Raw genomic sequence first — 21,200 nt, 5'->3', positions numbered from 1 at the left:
GCTCCTTTTACCCCTGCTTTTCCTACTTGTTACTCCTCAATTGTTCTCCTTCCCCTCCTGTGCCAGTTCTGCTGAACAACCCACAGCTAGCCTCTTGTTTTTATAAAAAAAAAAAAAAATTAAAAAGTACAGAATTTTCTTAGTCTAAGGAAATTTCTGCTGATCCATCTTGTTGGGTTTCACACCAGGAACAATCTAATTTTCTCCCTTTTATGGTCTCAGGAGCAGCTAGTGATCCCCTGCTCCACCTCTCACTGTTCTTTTTGGTGACTGCATTTTAATAAAGTTAGTGTTCAATTAGATACCATAACAGAAATCATGTTCTATGAAGAGATCATTTGGGGAACATCTGCTCACTGGTCTATGGAATAGTGCAGATGGTAAAGAAAGTATCTAGTCACCATGATCATAAGCACATCACCACAATTACTAAGACTGATAAATAGGCATCCATCAATATAGCTGGATGAAAGTGATCAGAAAAGCAGACAGACAGCATGACATGCTTTCCTCGACAATAAAAGTATTTTATACTTCGATTATAGCCTTTTCTGTCAATTTTATTTCTTCTCTTCTAATTCTTCTTAGAGTGTTTATAATATTTAATAATGGCACAGGAGGAGGGACTTAACGCCTAAATAAATACCCCATGCTAGGCTTGTGGAAGTGACCTGGTGTTAGATTTTCCCAGATGTTTGGCAAGAGTTTATCCTGTTCCCAATGACGGTAGAAAACAGTGATCAGAGATTTTCCGGAGTTCAGTTTTGATGGGGAATTAGTTAAAACAAACTGATGTTAAGGACAGAAACTACACAGTGATATCTGCTAATTTCCAGGCATTGGAAGTCTGGTCCTCATGCAAAATTCTTGCTACTGGTGGAAACTTGAATGTGCAAGGAGATTATTCCAGAAAGTCATTTCATTTGAGAATACAAGAAGAAGAAGGTGGACTTGCACACTTTCTCCCTCCTTTAGGAAGGATTCTGCCCTACAATCAGATCTTGCAGGAAGAATTAGGCCTTCCTAGAAGTGGTGATACAGAAAGGTTTAAATTTCAGACCTCAAACTGCACCAGCAGAGATAAGCTCACAAAAGACAATAAAGAGGCCTGCCCTTGTCCTTTGGTGAATTATATAAGATAAAAGTGGAGAGACCAAGGTTGAATACTATGCATAATACTGAGGTAAAATTCTTTCTAACCAGAGCCAGTAGACAGGTACATGCAAATGAAGACAGATAAAACCAAACCAAGGAAAGGAATTCACTGCTGAGATGTACATAATTACAGAAAAAAGAACACAAGAGACATAGCTGTATGTCCAAAGGAAGACAGTCGTCTGTACTACCTACTCAAGCCATGAGTCAGCTACAAGTGGCTGCTGCTGTTACAGGATGAGAATGTTTCATAACACCAACACAGGAATGGAGCTTGCAGACAAAGCAGTCTTTACTTAAAAGCTTTCTGCGACACATCTTTGTCACTGTATCATGAAAAAAATATTTGAAGGAAATTAAGCTGTAAAGTGTCCTGACATAAAAACAATGACAGTGCTTGCCTGAAAGCAGAGAGTATTTGTAGGTAAATAAGAAATGGAAGCATTTTTCTTGAGTAGCAAACACGAAGTTCCTGCATAAGAAAACCAGTATAAACTACACAGTAGTAGAAGAAAGAATGAATTAAATGTAGTGTTTTATGCAAAGCTGGGAAGAAGTAACATGTACCTGAATATCTCTTCAAATGAAATACAGTACTAGTGTTCACCCCTTACTAAATATATGTGGTAAGGCTCTAAAGAAGATGCACTGTATTTTGTGTGAAAGGAAGAGGAAGATGTCTTTTTTTTTTTCCTTTTTCCTACCATAAACCACAAAAATCATAACAATTTTGTGCATATTTGATAAGTTCACTGTGGCAGTTACAATCAAAAATGATATTAGAGTTTCTGAGCTTGTCACATATGGGCTTGAAAAAGCTTCTAAATGGCAGTAATTAAGCCAATGTCAATTTTCTGCTTTTTTGAAACACCAAGTTAATTATGTTTGTTAAGGTGTGGTTACATGTAGCATAGCAATGCACAGTATAATATATAGCTACAGTGAGAAACATGCACATGCATTAGAAATGAACACACCAATAAGGGGCAAATGCAACACAATAATCAGACAAAAATGGCTGTATCACCAACCATAAATTTTCAGAGAAAGTGTGTACTGATAGAGATTTAGTAAGAAAAAAGTACTTGTACGTGGTGCAAGAAAGGGAGTTCGACTATCTCCCACATATTTGTGATTTTATTAACTGTATTATTTTTCCTCTAAACAACTTCTCCCAAAAGAAACAGCCATTTGAGCCATTGAATACTGGCTCTCTGCTCAAGCCTAGGCTATAAATCCAGTTATATAAATTAACTAAGTCAAGACAAGGTATGAAATAGGAATCTGAAGAAGAAAGTGTTTGTCTGGCATGGCATCTATTCTTCAGCTACGTCGTTGATGAAAAAATATATTATTACTTCCTATAAATCCTATTTCTTTCACTCCTATATTGATATATCATGCTGGGATTCAGAATATAAAAAGGTATTAATGCTTATTTTTCCAAAACTTACAATAAATCTAAAGCAGTCTATTTTCAAAAAGAACGAAACATTTACTGTTTTGACAAGTATTAATGTGTTCAGTTTCATTCTCAGCTAAATATTCCCTTCATTTTAAAAATGACATGAATTCAGTTCTTGGTTAACAATCTGAGGAAAAAGAAGACAATATTAGAAGATGATTCAAAGAGATATTCAAGCCAAAAAATGCTTGCAAGGAGAAAATGAACATACAAGCAGAATTAGTTACATCTAGTAGAAGAAAAAGATGTATGTAGAAATTTTATCAAAAATACAGTAAAAACATCCAAGGTCTGAGGAACACAATTATCAGTAAATGGGGTGAGTAAAGTGAAACAAAATTTGCCCAGCTCTTACTACAAACACAGCTCACTTAACAAACCATACTGTAATTGTGAATAAACCTTTAGTATCCATCTTAGGGAAAAAAAACCCCAAAAAACAAACAAACAGAAAATATAAACCCAACCACCTTTCCCCCAAGTCTCTTCCCTCCCCAGAAATACAAAACCAAAAAAGCTTCAGCAAAACACATTAACCTGAAGTCTTTTGCAGAGGCAGTATCTGAATGCATATTTTTGACTGATTAGACAAGCTAGAATTCAAGAGCCAAAACCCAGGTGGTGTTAGGATTAAGAACATATTAGAATACAGACTGAGTATGCCAACAATTATTAAGAATTATTAAGAATTTCACTCTATCCATGCACTGGACATGTGAGTTTCAGACTTCAGGACATGCATGTGGTTTGACTGTCATTACAATTTACTGTTCAGGGTGCAGTTGGGGAAGGAAAAAAGTATTTCAGAGACATAAATTAAAAGAAACTGTTGGTTGATACAGTGATAACAAAAGCTCTCCATAGTAATTTCACCAGTGATGCACAATTATTTTAATTAAAGAACTGCACATCTTACACTTGACATACTTTTATGGGGAAGTTCCACAAAGAGCAGAAAGCATCCTGTTCCTCAGAATTGTTTTTAAGAAAAGATAGAATGAAATCTTTTGGAATACACATTAGGAAAAGTCTGTAATGGCAAAGATGTCAAATGGTCAAAACTTTCTCCTCCAGTGGCTTTCATGTTTCCTGAAGTCAATAAAATAGGGCTTGACAACAAAATCAGGGTCAGAGTATGAGTCACACCGTAGCTGATTACATATATAAACTGCATATAATTTCACCATAATTTTTTCTGACATGGTTATTTTTAAGCTATTATAACAACTACCTTCTGGGTAACTGGACTAAAAAAAAAAATGATTGTATGTGTAATGAAACAGAAAGAGAACTACGCTTACTTTAAAACTTAAACAGTGGCATGAATCAGAAAATGTTACTAATGTTCAGGTAAATTTTGAAAAACGTAATTCTAGAACATTCTTAATATATGAATGGGGAATTCCAGATACAACACCAGAGAGAAAATGTTTCCTTAAAACCTCTTGCTTGGCTCCTGGGGCTTGTGCATATTGGATCAGTTAGGACAACAAGCACCTCTTGGACTGCACCTACTCCCCCATAGTTCTGATTCCATTTTCTTTGAAGTCCTTTCAAGAGTGTGAAAGAACCAGTTCCCCTAAAGTCCTCTGCAGCCATTTAAAACCATTATAAGCTCAGCATGAAGAGTTATGGGGAAAGGAAGGTGCTGGAACACAGGTATCCAAAACACATCAGATATTTTTGATTGTAGTAGGCAACTGCCCCTTCTCCTTTGAAAGATTCTCAGTAACTTGCACAGAATCTTTCAAATTTGTAGGAGAGATGATTTAAACAAAAAAAGGGAATTACAGTGTTATTCTGGTGAGATGATACCTGACTGGTATCACAAACAAATTAGCAAACATATGCCCAGACACATGCAAATATTTCACTAACTAGGACATTCCAGAGTTGTTTAGGTTGCCTTTACTTTAAGTGAGTAATTGATTCAAAATATTACTTCAAAAGTACTTCAAAATATTTTCCAATGGAGTGTTTTGGTCTGAAGTAGCAGCTGTTCTGAAACTGAACTTGTGGCCAACCCCACTCAAGGGGGGCACTGTGCTAGTTTGCAGAGCAACCTCAGTGTGTGTGGACCAGTTTCATTTTAGAAGGAAGTAACCAAGGAGCTCCCCATGAGGTACGGCACTAAACATGCTCTAACCCATCACATCTTAATTATGGTCTGAATGCATGACTAACTTTTTACGTATGTTCTGACACAAAAATAGACTGCATTGAGCAGGGACTAGAGCAGAAGAGTTCCAGAAGTACCTTTTAGTGAGTTATTTTATGGTTCTACAGACAACACCAAGACTGCGCACAGTGTCACTGCAAGCACAATGGCACTAACTGATTTGATCAACTGTTGTTTCAAATTATTTTCTAATGTAAACATAGATTTCCATGTCCAGCAATTCTTACTTACCAGCTCCACAGTCTAATTTAATACAACACAAATTACCCTGGGTACTAAGGAATTTTTGGGTGGCAGTACAGATCTCTCTGCAGGTTTCCTCTTGTAAAGAGGGATTAAACTGTGCAGTTCTTGTTGTTGTCACAACCAGACTGCTGCTGAACTCACGTTAGCTTGGGTAGCTGCACATCACACTGATAAATGCAGTTAATATGCAGCGTGCATTATACATGATGAGGAACTAGAAAATCATAATGACATGTACAACCTGAAAAAAAACCCCACTGTCAGTCATTAAATGCTGAAAATTAGCTTTAAGCTTGATATTATCATCCTCTCACAGTGGTTAATGATATCCATTATAAACCAGAATTAATTCCAATTTATCTGCATATTCATTAGCAGCTCGGTATACAACCTCTCATCTTTAGGTATGCAATGATTTTAAAATATACTCAGCACTGTCATCACGTCATACTGCCTCAGTACAAAGATGTACTTCTTATTTTGTCCTTCTTGAAAATGATAAGAAAAAAACAAAGAGAAAATACAAAGAACTGAAAGAAAATTGAGATTATTCAAAAGACTAAGACACAAACCAGCAAACTGAGATATGTGCAAATAAAAAAATACCCCTACAACAAAATGGTCTCAACTTTCCTAGAATCATAATGAACTGAAAAGGTTTTTATGTCTGGCATCTAAATATTTCCACTTGAATCTTATTTCCTAGGAAAATTATATTTATAAGAGGTTTTTTCTTTCTACTCATTCAGCTGAAATAATTTGTCAACCTTTGTTTAGACTCAGTTAACATTGTTAAGAAGCAGAACTCACACTAATTAGCAGCTTTTAAAGCTTGTTCAGTAAAAAAGTAATTAAAAAAGAAAAGAGACTTCCACAATGATACCCCCACTCATATGTTGAAGTGTGAGTGAGGAAGTAGATATGGATTTACATGAGGAATAGTGAGAGATGAAGTCTTTACAATCAGATTATGCAAGCAAGAGGACAAAACTCCCTTGGAAGCTACATTTCCTTAGTTCTACAGCTCATGGAATAATTTCTTTACTGAGTTCTTTGCTGCCGCAACAGAAATAAATATTTACATCTTAATTGGCAAAAATAATCCAGACAGTGAATCCTACCACATCTGTTCCATGTCTTCTTTCCAACAGCAGTCGGAAGACATTAGCTGTAATCTTGTTATCTTGAACACCTTGTCCAAGGCCACGGTTGTCATCCTGCATAAGCCGGCGATCCATGATCACTTCCAGCTGACCTGAAAGAGCAACACAAGGATTATATTAGTAACAAGAATATGTAAGGTTCTATTAAACATAAAAAAACTGCCCTAAAATTTAACTTACTCTAAAAAATCATATTATTTCTCTTGAGTTTGGCAGAGTAAGCACTGATCAATATTGTTAGGACCGATTACGAAAAGAGTTAGTGCCACTGGACTGTGGCTGTATATAACCTGCCAAAAAATTTTCACAAGCCCTTCTGCAGAATGTCCATCAATTTTTACTTTCAGAGTCTAAATAAAAGTTTACTATGAAAAATTATTACTATTAACTACTATTTGCAACAAGGATACTTGGAAGTCAAACATCCAAGATGAGAATCACCCCCAAGTAGCAGCAGTTGTATGGAGGGACCTTTTGTAGAGGAACTGTCTTCACCTTGTACTCCACTCTTTTGTTTCACATTTGAAGTCAGAAGGAAAAATATGTATCAACAGGAGTATATAATTACTCACAACCACTTCTTGTACGGGTAACTTCACTTGTGGGAGTAGGAAAAAACTTTGCACTGCATAAGCACTGAGCATGAAGTTCTGCGTTTATACTGAACTGCAGCATGGCCACTCAAAACAGCTCTTTAAGCATGATGTTAAATCATATATAGCCTGATGGACAATGAAGCTCACATTCTTTTCAAGGGTCTATCTCCAGAAGGAAACCAGATTGGGGCACGTAATTAAGGCTGTAACGTTTTTTGCACACTGAAAGTTTACTTGTTTCCTAAATAAAAATGGAAGACCAAAGTACTTGTATCGTGAATAAGAAAGTCACAATTTAAGCTTCTAGAAAAGGCTGCTTACTAAGGCCGTCTTTCTTATACTTCAGTGTTCTACAAACACTTACCTGATTTTCTTAAATACTTGTTCTTCCCTTCCCTCAAGTACAAACATATTTTGTTTATCCAGGACAGAAATCAGCTGATAATGAGTAAGAAAAAACTGCTATTTTGAACTCAGGTACTGTTCACATAACTTTCAGATGGTGGGTTATGCCTTGAGACACACCTGTGTCTCAGACACAGGCAGATAGATACTGAGGGTTGCTTGCCTAAACTGTAAGATTTTCTAATTTTCTTCCATGATCCATCCCTCTGAGCTCCTGAAAGACCTTCAGAAAAACGTCATGAAGCATATGATATTCAGCAACCACTGAACCTTCAGCTTAATTTTCTGGGGTTTTTTTGAGGAATCCAGCATGCCTTCTGGACAAGGTAGCCAACTTAGTAATTTAATGGAATATTACTTAATGATAACAAATCAGATTAATTAATTCTCCTTTTTTTCTTAGTGGGACGGAGTAAATATTTGATGTTGGTGTATCTTCAATGACATAATACAGTTTGCCAAAGAGTGACACAGTTAAGAAATCAATGTCATGTCAGGTACATCTGTTGCTCTTCTATTTAACTGGAGTAGGTGAAAAGCCTCTAATATCTTCTGACAGATTTGAAACAAGTGCTCACAGAAGGTCAGTTTCTCCCTGATGCTTAACTGCAAAATGTCCAACAGTGCTAGCCTCAACTTCCCTAATTTGATGCCAGAGAGCGGGACTGTCTGTGGATTTAGATGGTGCATTATTCTGTGACTCAGAGATTAAGATTGTTAAAGAATAAATACAGACACTATTATCAGGTAACAAAGCCTCTGCACACTAATTTAATCTCCAATACCCATTTAATGCATGCATAACAGCGTTGGAGGTGTCAGGGTCATTCACAAGATCAGACCAAGGGGAGGGAAGAAAAAATGTGGTTTGGGTCTTGTATCCAGTAGACTTGGAACAAAAGGCTGGTATTTTCCACTGTGGTTTTATTAAAGCATCACTGTATATGTCAGTGTTAATTCCCTGCCCTAAAGTGAATTAGGTTTGCTAATACTGCCACTAATCCAGCATGGTATTCACCTTTTGTCAGAACACAGTATTTATGACATTTTTCTTAAAACAAACTGGGAAGTAGGTGTTGGTGCAATTTTTGATGGACTTTTCTCTTCTGAGTATTCATTCCATTATTTTTTGAAATCATATACATTTAAACTGACAATATATATTACAGCAAGGAATTATACATCTTAAGTTATGAATTATATACCTTATTTTGCCCACTACCTCTAGCTTTATTTGAATATCTCCTCCATTCCAATAGACTGAATAACTGCCCTCTGTTTCCAGTCCTCCAGGCCATTCATCATACCCTTTTCTGCTCCAAGGAGCAAGACTGTGTCTCTTTTGGAATTCTTAATATGAATTGATTTTTCTTGTCAATATATTCATCAGCTCTGTCAAAGTACTCCATTAAATTTGTGAGGTATGATTTTGTTTCAGAAGTATGTTCACTCGTACCCAGGGTCATATTTATCCTTCATTTCACTAACACTAATCTTCAAAAAAGCTGCTGGTGTTTTTCTTGACAGGGAAGTTAGGCTATACTGTATATACCTTAAGACTAGTGCTGTCTACACTAAAGCAAACAAAGAGAACAAAAAACATGATCAGCATTCTTCTTAAGTCCTCTGCTACTCTGCTAAAGAATAACCCCTTTAGTTCTGCTACTTCATTCCTGAGTTCCACCAGAGTTCTTGGGTGAAAAATAGCTGGTTCTGACAATTCATTGCTCCTTCTGTCATTTTTGCAATCTTTTTCCTCTGCCTCTAGTTTGAGAGGGATCTTTCATTGAAGATGACAGGATCTCATGAGGGACCAACCTCTTCCTCCTTGCTTAGGGACATATTCTAAAACTTTTCAAAGTTGGAAAAATTTACTTCTCTCTTCAAATGCTTGTAGGTAAGTATGGAAATCTCTGAAAGAACTATTTCAGAAAATCATGAAGGAGAGACTTTTATCTTATCTATCATCTTATATTTACCATTTTTCAAGCTTGCAACACCTAGAGACTGAGCTGAATGAAGTGTCAAACGAACACCAACATCTTGGATATAAGCCATGGTAGTCATAGGATAGATATTTGCTTGAAGAGGCAACTTGCTCATCGTCAGTCTGGGCTGGATCTGCATTATGAACACAAACTTCAACAAGGTACATTCTTTTTATGCAATTAAATTTCAAAGACATATTCAGACATTTATCCCATGTGCTTTGGAAGAACAACCATCACGAAAGCATTCACTCAACTGTATTATTTAGCTTTTTGGGGAGATTTGTGGCTAAAATTACCACTTTGGAAATGGTAACTTCAATGTACTTTTACATCAAAGAATATTAAAAAATAAAGTGAAAGATTCATCAAGGGAATCTACAAAAAGGAATAATCACAGTTAAAAAATGAGAGAAAAATTTTTCCCCTCTAGAGAGCAAGCAGTGAATAGATTTAAGGTAGCAGAAAAGGAATTGTTGGTTTATAATGGGAACTTATTGAAGTGCTGTTGGAATTCTTGAATGCTACATGACAACTGAGTAGTAGTATTAAGACTATTTTCATGTTTAAATATTCATTGTCTCCAGCAAAATACAGTAACTGGAAAACCAGTAGTCTTTTACTTAGGACTCATGGTCTCCTGTATTTGCAAAACTATTTTTAGCAAGAAAGGAAGGTAAGGAAGACCAATTTTTCTCTCTTTTGTGTGAGCTGCACAGTTCAAATTAAGACAATAGTCCCACTACATTTCCTCAGATGCATTACCAATAGAAAAAGCATAATACATGCAAAATACATCACTTATTTCAAACACAGCAATAAGCAGCTCTTCACCAGATCTGGTCCTTATGTATACTTATCACTGTGTTATCCAATGGCTCTAACAAAATAAACAAAGCGGAGGGAAAGAAGGTATGCGCATATATAAGCAACCACGTGGTGACTTGCTGTATTATAATTCTTACATTGAAAAGCATATAAAGGAATATTCAACAAACTCCTTTAAAGCACACACTTACTTCTTCATCTGGTCTACATAAAATTTTATAACAGATATATTTTTAAAAAGCATTTTTCCTTTTAAATTATTAGTGCAGTTTAATATGAGAGTTTGTTTAGTATAAGCTCTTTATATTTAGACAGTCAAAACCTGACACCCTAAGCTTTTACAATTAAAAGATGGGAATTACCTGATATCCATTAAGATCAGTATAGAATCTATTTTGACTGTTTATGTCAGATGAAATTCTCATTGCAAGTTCACGGTTATATTCTCCTCTAATGTCCACAATATTGGAAACTTCAAGAGACTGTCCTTCCAAACCTACATGAAAAAGACGCATTTAAAATCTCTAAAAGTGATTGCCACATGTATAAGAATGACTGTGCTCCCAGAACAGAGTGATCTAGTTTTTGTTTTCTGTATATCTAACCAGATATTGGAAGACAGTTCAGTTATGTGACAGATGATAGAGCAGTATTTCTAATTTGGTACAAATTGAACAGACAGTCTGAAAGACAGCACTGAAGGGGAACAGGAGCAATACATGGCAAGAACCAATGTGGGTTCCAGTACATCAGTAGGAAACAGCACACATCTGTTAAGTGCTGTCTTTAAATAAATATGCTGGAGCAAGACCTGGTCAGTCACTTCTCCCCTTCACTCTTAAGCAGCTGTCACCATTCCCAGACAAGAATGAAGTTACCAGCGTCTTGACAGAACAGTTCAACTGAGCAGGAAACTGTGAGCAGCTGTTTTAACCAAAGGAGCAATAATCTTCCTTAAGGACAGTGAATTAAGAATTTTCAACTAATACAGCCACAAGCAGGACAGAAAACTTTGTTGACAGGGAAAGGATTCATATTTATTAAAAGAAGGATTAAGTGTCTGAAAATTCGGACAAGTTGTTCAGTGAGATTTTTTTTTCTACGGTGCCTTGTACTGAGAATTACATACCTTTAATAATAACCTGCCCTTTTCAAACAGTTCAAGACACAATCTGGAGTGTAATCATACCATCATTCAGCATCACCACTTCTACCCTTTCTGTAGTCTAATGGGACTAATGATTGTGAAAAGAATTGCACCAAGCAGAACAGAGATACGTATTTGTTTCATCTATTTTAAAATCTTAATGCCACCTGCAGAAGTACAGCAACTGTTAAAATGTTAACATTTACCAATGGCTATTAAACTTCAGTGCTAAATGGAAAACATTTGGTTCAGCTAATCACATCTATTTTCCCAAACCTAGTCTGGAAAATGTGGATTTATACGCTCCACTTTTGATGCCCCCAGTCATAGATCTTCCAAATATTTAAAGTACTTTTTCCAAATATTTAAAAGCATGAGTACATTGAAGAAGAATACAGTATTTTAGCTTCGAGTTTCATCATTTTTGTACTACATAATTTGAGATAATACAGAAATACAACTATGAAGAAAATAAAGCATATGAAGCTTCTGATAAAAAGATTTAACAAAACCATGCTAATATCAAAAACAGATGCCAATGTCAGCAGAAGTTAAAAACCACTCAATGGGTCAATTACTGAACAGCGTTGTCAACCCAGAGTATCTTCTCCCCAAAATCAAGAGAATTTTAAAGCCAAAAGGGGTAAAAGCTGTTTTTTTCCCCAAAATTGCAGAAGAAGATGTAGGACTTGGAAGTACTATCCAACAGCTGGGTTAGCCACACAATCAGGCTTGCTGCCCCTTGGCAAGCAGGCAAGTTACAACAGGAGATCAGGTCCTTACTTGAAATCAAAACGCATTTATACACATACACATATTGATTTTTTTCCACATTATTTGTTACTGTACGTATCTAGTATCTAGACTTCAAAATATCTTATTTTAATTGACATAATGCTTTATAAATAACTTCCCTTACAAAGCCAAGGAAATAGACCTCAGCAAAACAATGATGCAAAGCTATCAAATTTTAAACTTTGAGAATGAACACTTAAAGAAATTTAAATAAAAACACACCAAAAAGCAAACAGACAATATATAATATATATTTTGCATCATTTTTCCTTGTCAAAGCTAGAAGTATGGTACAGGACTTACACAGGTACACATTACATATGTAATGGTGTAAGTATTGAAACATCATGATGAATTAAAAATTGTCAGAAAAGCCAAAGGAAAAAAGTAGACAGTACACTCACAAGAAAAGATAAACTGAAGTGTTAGGAATTGGCAATTAAGTGATTTTCACTGACAACTCATTTTCTGGTAACTGTGAAAGGGAAGTGAAATACTTCTAGTAGGCATTTAGTAGTGAATTAAACAAAAAGGAGTACTACAGAAAAATCTACTTTACAATAACAGCCTCACCCTAACAACCAAAAAAAAGGCTTTTTAGGGTCTTTCCCTCCCCTTCATTACAATAAATATCCACCTATATAAGTTCCCTCCATGCTGAGAATTTTAATTTACTGAAACTCACACAGAAATGTAACTTTCTTTCCACATTCTTGGCAACCTGGTACCTCTTGACCTCAAGGTACCTTTTTTCCTCTAAGCTGATTTTACATACTTGTCACTTAAAACCAAGAAACCATAATCTTAAATATGAGTCATGTTTCCTTAGGATCTTCAACAACAAATTACTATGCAAACTCTTGGTTTGTGTTCCTAAGGAGTGTGAGCTAATGTTTGATCCAGAATTACTTTATCAGCTGGCAACTGAACTCTGATCAGCTTTTTGCATATGTATAAACTGCAGCAACTTCAAACTTCAATGTACACATGTCACAAAAATGAGGCATCCGAATCAATTTTAGTTCTTTAGTTCTAGAGTGAAATACAGTAGAAGTAAAACAAAACAAAAAAACCCCCAGAAATCAAACAGATGATGTCAATACTACTTTTGAAACCTAAAAGAAAGAATGAAAAGCACAAGGAAGACTTTGAAAGTACTTACAACTTCCCTTTTTTTTTTTTTTTTTTTTGAAGTTGTTTAGGAAAAATAATTAAATTTGATAAATAAGACTTTAAAAAATATGAAGAAAATTTGACTCCTACAGTAAAGTTTCTAATACAAAACATGTCAGTTCCTTCAGCTGAAAACATTAACCAGTGCTTCTTTATTTCAGAATTCCAGTAGATACAAATAATAAATAACTGAAAATGTATGTTGCTAAACCACAGAAAGATACACTTATGCATGTTAACTCAAGTTTCCATGGGAAAATAATTGTATAGAATTGCACCATGATTTCCTCCTTCTTTTACATTTTTCAGTGGCCAATTTTATCAAGTTTGGAAGGGTAGAAAATTTCCAAAATGACTGTTTACCAAGAATTTCCTTGGAAATCAGTAGCTGAACAGTAAAGAAACAAAAACCTGAAAGCCTTACTGAAGAAAACAAGGGAAAACTGGTATGATGTTATTTCCTAAGAACCAAAAAGTTGATGTGCGGTGCTGGTGCCTCTCAACAGACACAGCCAACTCTGTCACAAGCTCTTCCAAGCAGATAAAGGACATACAAAGGAAGGTCATAAACAACTAAAGCCTGGAGTTGTGATGTAAACTAGACTTCTCTATTAAGGCCATTAATATATATTGTACTTCCATCAGTCAATGTGAAACTATGAAAGAAACTATGTTTTTACCTTACCTTCAAGATATTTCTATTTTTTGTCTGATTTTCAAAATGTACTGCTATTTACAGCATCCAGATGAGTCAGTAAAGTCTGGAGAGATATCTCTAACAAATCTGTTAAGTACACCAGCTTAATAACTAGCATGATACTCAGAGAGAAATCATAGTGCACTGGAGTCAATACAACTTCAGTCTCATGACCTCTGCACTAGTGCAGACAGAACTGCATTTAAACATTCAAAAGGCAGGTAGGATCCAAACCATAGTGATGTAAAAAAACTGTCGAGAGAGACAGAATTTCACAACTCTTACCCTGGACTTTATACAGCCGCATGGTATGTGTCATGTGGTGAAAAAAACAAACAACTTCTGAGAAAATCTTTCCATGAGTAACTCTTATGACAGGTGGGTCTGTAAAAATATAAGGCTACAAAAATAAAACAGAAAGTCAGAGTAAGTATTTTGGAAGTTTTGCCTAAATGTAGTGTCAATAAATCAAAGCATTTAATAAATATTAAAATAGCATTTTATTTTTTTAAACCATTCCAGATCTAAAAACCTGAAGATTAAAAAATTACTCCTAATCTGAAATTCAGCAACTTCTCTTCAGAGTCTCACATTTTCTTTAGGTAAAATTAGGTTAAGTCTCATTACATATTTCACAAGTATTTTATGAGGATTAATGGATACAAGGTCTACAGACAAGCACATGAATGCATTGATACTGCATCTGGATTAAGCTCTTTTGCAAGAAAAATTTTAACTGCTAACCAGGAATTAAATACTGTAGTGTCATAATTTGTGGCAGGTGGTTTAACTACCTCTGTCAGTGGTACATTGTATAAGGAAAGCCTTCCCTACTCTGCCTTGTGGATCAATTTCCATATCCTTTTGAAAGTAGAAGAGAAAGCTTTTTCTTCATCAGAAACAGCTACTGCCAGTAGGAGGTCTCTGGAACAGGGTAAGGTTGGGAATCCTTACAAAAAGCCAACAAGGACAGTGGCTTACTACTCATGCTTCCCACAGAATAGGAAAAATTTTGCATATCAACAGTCAAACCAAAGAGATGAAGAAAATTATTTTTCCATGTAGTCACAGCATTTAGAGTCTTGGCTAGGCAAACAACAACTTTTTTTTAAAACACAGTAGATCCCAAACTAAACTATGTGCACTAGCTGGAAATAAATGGATGGCTGTAAAGGTAAAAATGAATTAAATATTGACAGTGTACAAGCCAAAAATGAAAACACAACACACGCAATTACTTCGATAGGGAAACAACTGTAAATAAAGACTTCACTCAAAAAAACCCCACCACAAATGATTGAAAAACAGGTTATTCAGAGGGATGTAGGCAGAAAGCTGTCAGAGGGTGGCTGTCTTACTTCTGTATATAGCACGGCCATAAGGACAGAGCACGGTCTTTCTTGAAGCAATGACACCAAAGATCAAATATATCTTGAGGAAGAGCAGAGATCAAACTTACAACCATACAGAAAAAACATACTAGAAAAGAACAAGTACAGGTAAATATCCAACATTCTTTGAAATATAACTGTATGTATATTTAGAGGGAAGATTTCAAGAAGTATTGTATAATAGAAAAAACTGAAAGAGACTTTCAAGGGCTAAAAGCCTGCCTTTTCTATTCACATACTTATTCTTAGAGCTTCAGAATACTGCTTAATAAAAGCTTTGCCAGAGCTCCAAGAGGCAACTCTGCAGTTATCAACTACAGGAATTTTGTATACAGGATTTTGGAAGAAAAACTCACATCTACTTGCACTTTGATAAGATTGTTTGGTTTAGGGAGACAGGGCTTTTTCCTACTGAAAATCTTATCCAGTTAATCAATAGAAAACCTCAAAAGAGTGTTTTGGACTTCTTGACAGTCTACAAGAAAAAACGATGGAATACTTCCATAGGGTCTCATCTTGTCAATAGGACAGACAAATGTTATCTATTACGCAAAACCCATTTGCTAGGTGAGAAATACAGCAGAAATATGGTATTCAGGGGGCACATAAGCCCAATGAACTAATATGCTGAGATAAAAGAAATTTGAAGACCAGATCTCAGGTTAGAACCTCTTATTTCCATGAAAAACTGACAATATCCATAACTGTAGACTGAATTCTCCCCTTCTGGCTGAAGAGGTTCTTATTTGCTTTTCTATCACACATAGGTAGAGAAGACAAACTCATTTAACCTGTGACTACATGGCTTCTAAAAGTTAAAAATCCCACAGGGGAACTGGATGACCAACCAAATGGTGGAATAATCAAACCCTTCAAAATCCTCCCTGCAGGGTACAGCAACATGAAGGTACTCAAGCTAGCAAAAACAGACTGAAACAGCACCTAAAGGAACTCTCAGAAAATGAACTGAGAAACCTGAGGCCATCAGGACAAACAAATTACCTGTGAACCAGGAGAACGCTACTTGCACAGACAGCAGACTGCCAAATATATTCTGTTATCAAAGTAACACAGAGCTTACAGTCTGCTGTAGTTTATACGAGTATTTCCTGCTGGGCTCTCACTGGAGCTAGCCAGCAAAATGGAGAGATGCTGGATGAGTAACACAGGAAGGTAAAAAGCTGTGCACTTATTAGAAAAAAATTACCTGAAGTAATTTCAAAAACCAAAAATTAAAAAAAAAAAAAACAACAAAAAACAAACCCAAACACTTGGAAGAACTCTTTTCCATTGTGTTGTTTAGTACAAAATACAAGTGTGATATTGACAACAGCTATTAAAATACACAGAAAGCTGAAATGAGACGGATATATCTGCTCTCAGATTCTGGGATATTGCCACAAACATTAAGTTCACACACCTGAGCCTCCAGGCTGCACATGTAGCCAGATCAGCTCTTCTTCTGAAGATAAAGGCAACCACACAGACTGTTCTGAACGAAACAGAAATATGAGCTGATGAAAAACGAACTTTTATTTTGAAGATATTGCCTGAAACTAATCAATTTTTTAAAAACAGTAATTGGTGATTTTGCTAGCACATGCATTGAGTTTGCAAGCCTCCAATTCAGACACAGTGCTAGGAAAGGCACAAAAGAGGAAGGTGGCTTACAAAAGCAGATACTATAATGTAGTCTTGGAGATCAGACAAGTTCTTTGTGATAGAAAGAGTGGCAATATGATGTATACTCAAGTTCTCAGGGATGACTGATACTCCCTGACTGTTGAGCAAGCAAGAAAAATGAAGTAAAAGTATGGTAGAGATAGAACAGGGATTCTAATTCCTAAATTAAAATTCTAATTGATTTAGTGCTTAGAAAAGCACACTAATCCTAGAAAGTGATTTGTTGATAGTTACCAGGAGAAATACCAAGAGCTCAGAACATATAAAAAGATAATTGCCCAGGTTTGCCACAGCAAAAATTTCAATCAACCAGGCTTTTAAGCAGGAAAACATCTTTATGCATTGAACTTGCAATTGTTCTAGTATCATTATAAAGATCCTTGGTGAGATGCACAGGTTTGTGAAATGATCCTGGTCCTGGATCTGAACTACAAAAGTTCCAGTTTTCACGTCTTTTGATGTGAAAGTCTAAGGCAATGTGGAAAGAACAAACAATGATAGAGATATTTGCAAAACTGATTTGACAAAGTCCTGGTCTCAATTCAGTATTAAGTCTGCTTTGAAAACAAGCATGGACTAAAGGACCTTCCAGCATGACGTAATCTGTGATTATTCACACCCTGAATTGGAATAAAAATATGCTGGTCTCATACCCAATGGTTAAGCTGAAGACTCCACTTTCTAAAGAGTTAAAATAAATAGCTGCTGTAATATTTGTTCCACTCAAATCCACTGGAATGAATTCCATTGTAAAAGATCCAGCAGCCTGCTGAGGCAGTTTTTGTTGAGCCTGGAAATCAGTATTTTTCAGAAACGGGACAACAGAACTATGGGTCAAAGGGTTCAGGAATCATCTTTCTGTACTCATATTCAAGAGAAATAAGACAACCTTCCTTTGGAAAGAAAGTGGGCAAGAAGGTTGGAGAGAAGCTAGTGAGGAATTTTAAGGGAGAATACTTGGAGCAAAATAATACCTCATGGATCCCTAGGGTATATTAAAATACTTAACATCAAAACAGGTGCCAATGGATGGACATAACTGGAGATATACCTTCACCAAAATATTTACTGGCTTGTACAGAAGATTGCAGCCTGGAGGCATGAAGAATGGGCAATAAACTTTTTCACTTGTAGACAAGTAAAGCACTCCTAACCATTTTAGTGTGGCCAGAAAACTTCTGGTAGTGCAGCACACTGTTGGTCTGGATGCCAAAAAAACTACGCCCAGGAGAAAGTTTTCAACCACAGATTAAATGCTCTGGATAGGTCTGAGATTTAAAAAAAAGACCTCATGACAAAGCCTACAGGAAAATGTGTTTTTCAATAGCAGATTGCCTCTTATTTGGCAGGGTTTGAGATTAGACTGAGTTAATATGTATTTTAGCTCTAGCACTAGAGATCCTGCAAGAGGGGAAAAAAAAAAATCTGTTTTCTTACACATCCTGTTAGCATATAAGTACCTATGGGAACTAGTACATACACAGAATCACAGAACCAGCTCCCTGAGGGAGAATCAGAATTTCCTAGTCTGGGTGTACCAAAACCCATCACTTTGATAGTGAAAAAAATTATTTGTAAAACAAAAATCAACTACTCACATTGATCCCACAAACACTTAGTATCTGATGCTTTGGAAAAAACTGCTTTGCTCTATTCCCTGTTGATAACCAATCAGGGCTAGTAAGAAGTCATCACATATTGACTTGTCTTGAATACACAAAAGAAAATACAGACATTTAACTGTTTCAAAGTTTATTGAATACTGTGGGGTTTTTTCCACAGATCTACAAAAATACGAGTTGGCCATCCTTCACAAAATCACAGGAGACAAAAACATGTTTTCTCTTCATGAACAGGACACTTTTGTTTGTATTTGTTGCAAGGCCCAAGGAAACCCTTTCCTTCCAAATTTTGGTAATGCTGTCAATCAGTTACACTGCACTGCCATTTAAAAAAGTTAAGATGCTGCCTTTTCCCTGGTACCTTGCTTTTTCCTCTGACTTTGCAGAAAATACAAAGGCATGGTAGGAGGACTGTCCTATCTCTCTAGACCTGCAGGATGGAGGACCCGCTCTGCACCTCTGTTCTGGACTTTGCACTGTTGTAGTTTAGCCCTGTGGCCAGACAGATGATTAAACCAGACGAAGAAAAATAATTTCTGAGTATTTCAGAACTGAAAATAAAGTAACCAAAAGATTTATCAGATGACAAAATTAATCAATTAACAAGGGCAAAGAAAACATATAACTCTACTGCTACCAAAGGAAAATAGTCCAACATAAAAAGCAATCATTCTTTGCAAATTTTGCTGTAATACATAGGGTAAGGGAGGTAAGGAAAAAACCAAAACAACAAAACACCTAGCCAGAAATCAAGAAAACTGCCTGCCATTTATCCTATTGCCAGTTCACACAAGGACTTACAAAGTTAGTCAATCCACATCAGACTAAGAACCCTGAACAGATGGCATTTCTTTTAAGACAGAAAACGTTAGTTCAAATTGCTTTAGAAACTACTATAGAATTACATTGTTATTCCCAGTGGGACAACTTAATTAGTGTTATTAAAATGCAAGCCAAATGAGCCTTATGGTGAAGCATAATATTAATGAGGCAGAATTTTCAGAAGTATCACAATTTCATTTTTATTGTATAAAACATTACAAAAATTGAACACCACCCTTTTAATCTTAACTTAAAAGGTAGTTTTATTTCATTTTTCTTTTCTAAGTGTGCTTGCGGACATGTGACAGACTTTTTCTGTTTAAGCCGTATCATTTTGCTACCTCAATTCATCCAGATTATTTTAATAAACCAAATAACTTAAAGGTGTAGTTAAAATTACATAACTGCTAGATTTAGTGATTATTTTTATAAGCAAAAGATGAATCAGAATATAAAATGAAATTAGTTAAAGTGTGACCACGCAGTTAATGAAAGGTAAAATTTAAAAACTGTAAGTGATATTGTTCCAGTATTCACAGATAAAAACACAACAAAATATATGAAATGACATATAAAATGAAGAGTAAGGGAACCATGATGAACATATCTGAAATAAACAATTATGGGACTAAATATACTAAATACTTGAAAACTGTCAACTCACAGACCTCAAAAGGTATGCTACTAGGAAAGACTGCTAAAAGAAAAGAAAACTCTTCTGTCCCTTCCAGACTGATTTACACACGTAAGGGGAAAAAAAGAAAAAGAAAAGAAGAAGAAAGAAAGCCAACACCCCTCCCTCCCGCCAAAAATTAGAATGATTACTCTTGCATATTTCCTAAAATGGTAAGCATAGAACTCATATTTGCATGCAACTTAGGTTTTCACAAGAGAAATTCAGAAGAAATATGCTGCCAACTAGCTAGCTTCATAAATGTTCATTATTTTATCTTTTGCCTTCTGAAATATCACCCTTCCGGTTCCAAAAGGGGTATAGTAGGCTCCGTATGGTAATTAAGTCACTGCAAGAATGCTGCCATTTCCCAATTTCCAATCTGAAAACTAATAGGAGTATGCTGTTGCTCTCCAGTAATTACACAGCTAAAAATACAGATAACCCTAGAGAACTAAATCAGAACATTTCCTTGCTACTCTGTCTTTATATACACCAATTGGGACTCAGTATCTTAATTACTATAATAAACTAAATACTCTAATATCAGCTTAAAAAGTAGCTCTGAACCAGAAGCAACTCATTCACAATTAAAAATATATAATAAAAACCAGGAAAGTGAAGAACTAGAAATTCATCAGTATGTCCTACACATTTTCACCATAGAAAGTGAAAATGAACTTATTTAATTGATAATGAATGGCCACATCTCACTGGATTTCTTGCAAGGATCACATCTTAAGTTTTTTTTGGAATCATAAATATTCTCTAGATTTTCACATTTTCAAATTTTTATCGTGTTTTTACTCTGATGTAGGGTTAGGAAGTATGAACTTCTGCCAATCATTTCAGCAACTGATGTCATTATGTCTAGCTACACAGCTTTTATTTCAGTTTTGGGGACAACTAGCTCTTCCAATCTGTATTTGCCAAACACTTCAAGTTACTTCAAGATAAGAATCTCTTTGCAAACAGGTTTACCTTGGCATCTCCATCTGGTAAGAAGAGATAAGCTCCACTTTTATCTCGGTTACTGGTAGTTCCATACCAAGCAAACTCCACCTTCATTTGATGGTTTTTACCATCTTCTTTGGTATTTATTTTCTAAATGGACAGAGATTCATGTTAGGTTTCCATAAAGAAGCACAAAAATTCTCAAAAAAGTAAAATAT

General features: G+C 35.6%; 1 protein-coding gene across 2 annotated transcripts in view; it reads right to left on the bottom strand.

Moving 5' to 3' along the window:
- MAN2A1 (mannosidase alpha class 2A member 1) overlaps window positions 1-21,200 on the bottom strand; it is a 110,605-nt gene that overhangs the window by 15,132 nt on the left and 74,273 nt on the right. For both annotated transcript variants that reach the window (XM_082301999.1, XM_082302000.1), the window contains exons 15-19: window positions 21,010-21,132; window positions 14,123-14,237; window positions 10,388-10,521; window positions 9,189-9,330; window positions 6,167-6,300 (exon numbers count right to left, since the gene is read on the bottom strand). In XM_082301999.1, the coding sequence (XP_082158125.1) occupies window positions 6,167-6,300; window positions 9,189-9,330; window positions 10,388-10,521; window positions 14,123-14,237; window positions 21,010-21,132 (648 nt within the window). The remainder of the gene's footprint in view (window positions 1-6,166; window positions 6,301-9,188; window positions 9,331-10,387; window positions 10,522-14,122; window positions 14,238-21,009; window positions 21,133-21,200) is intronic.

Source organism: Coloeus monedula, assembly GCF_965178545.1.
Source record: "Coloeus monedula genome assembly, chromosome: Z".
Taxonomy (NCBI): domain Eukaryota; kingdom Metazoa; phylum Chordata; class Aves; order Passeriformes; family Corvidae; genus Coloeus; species Coloeus monedula.
This window is presented reverse-complemented; position numbering and strand designations above follow the sequence as displayed.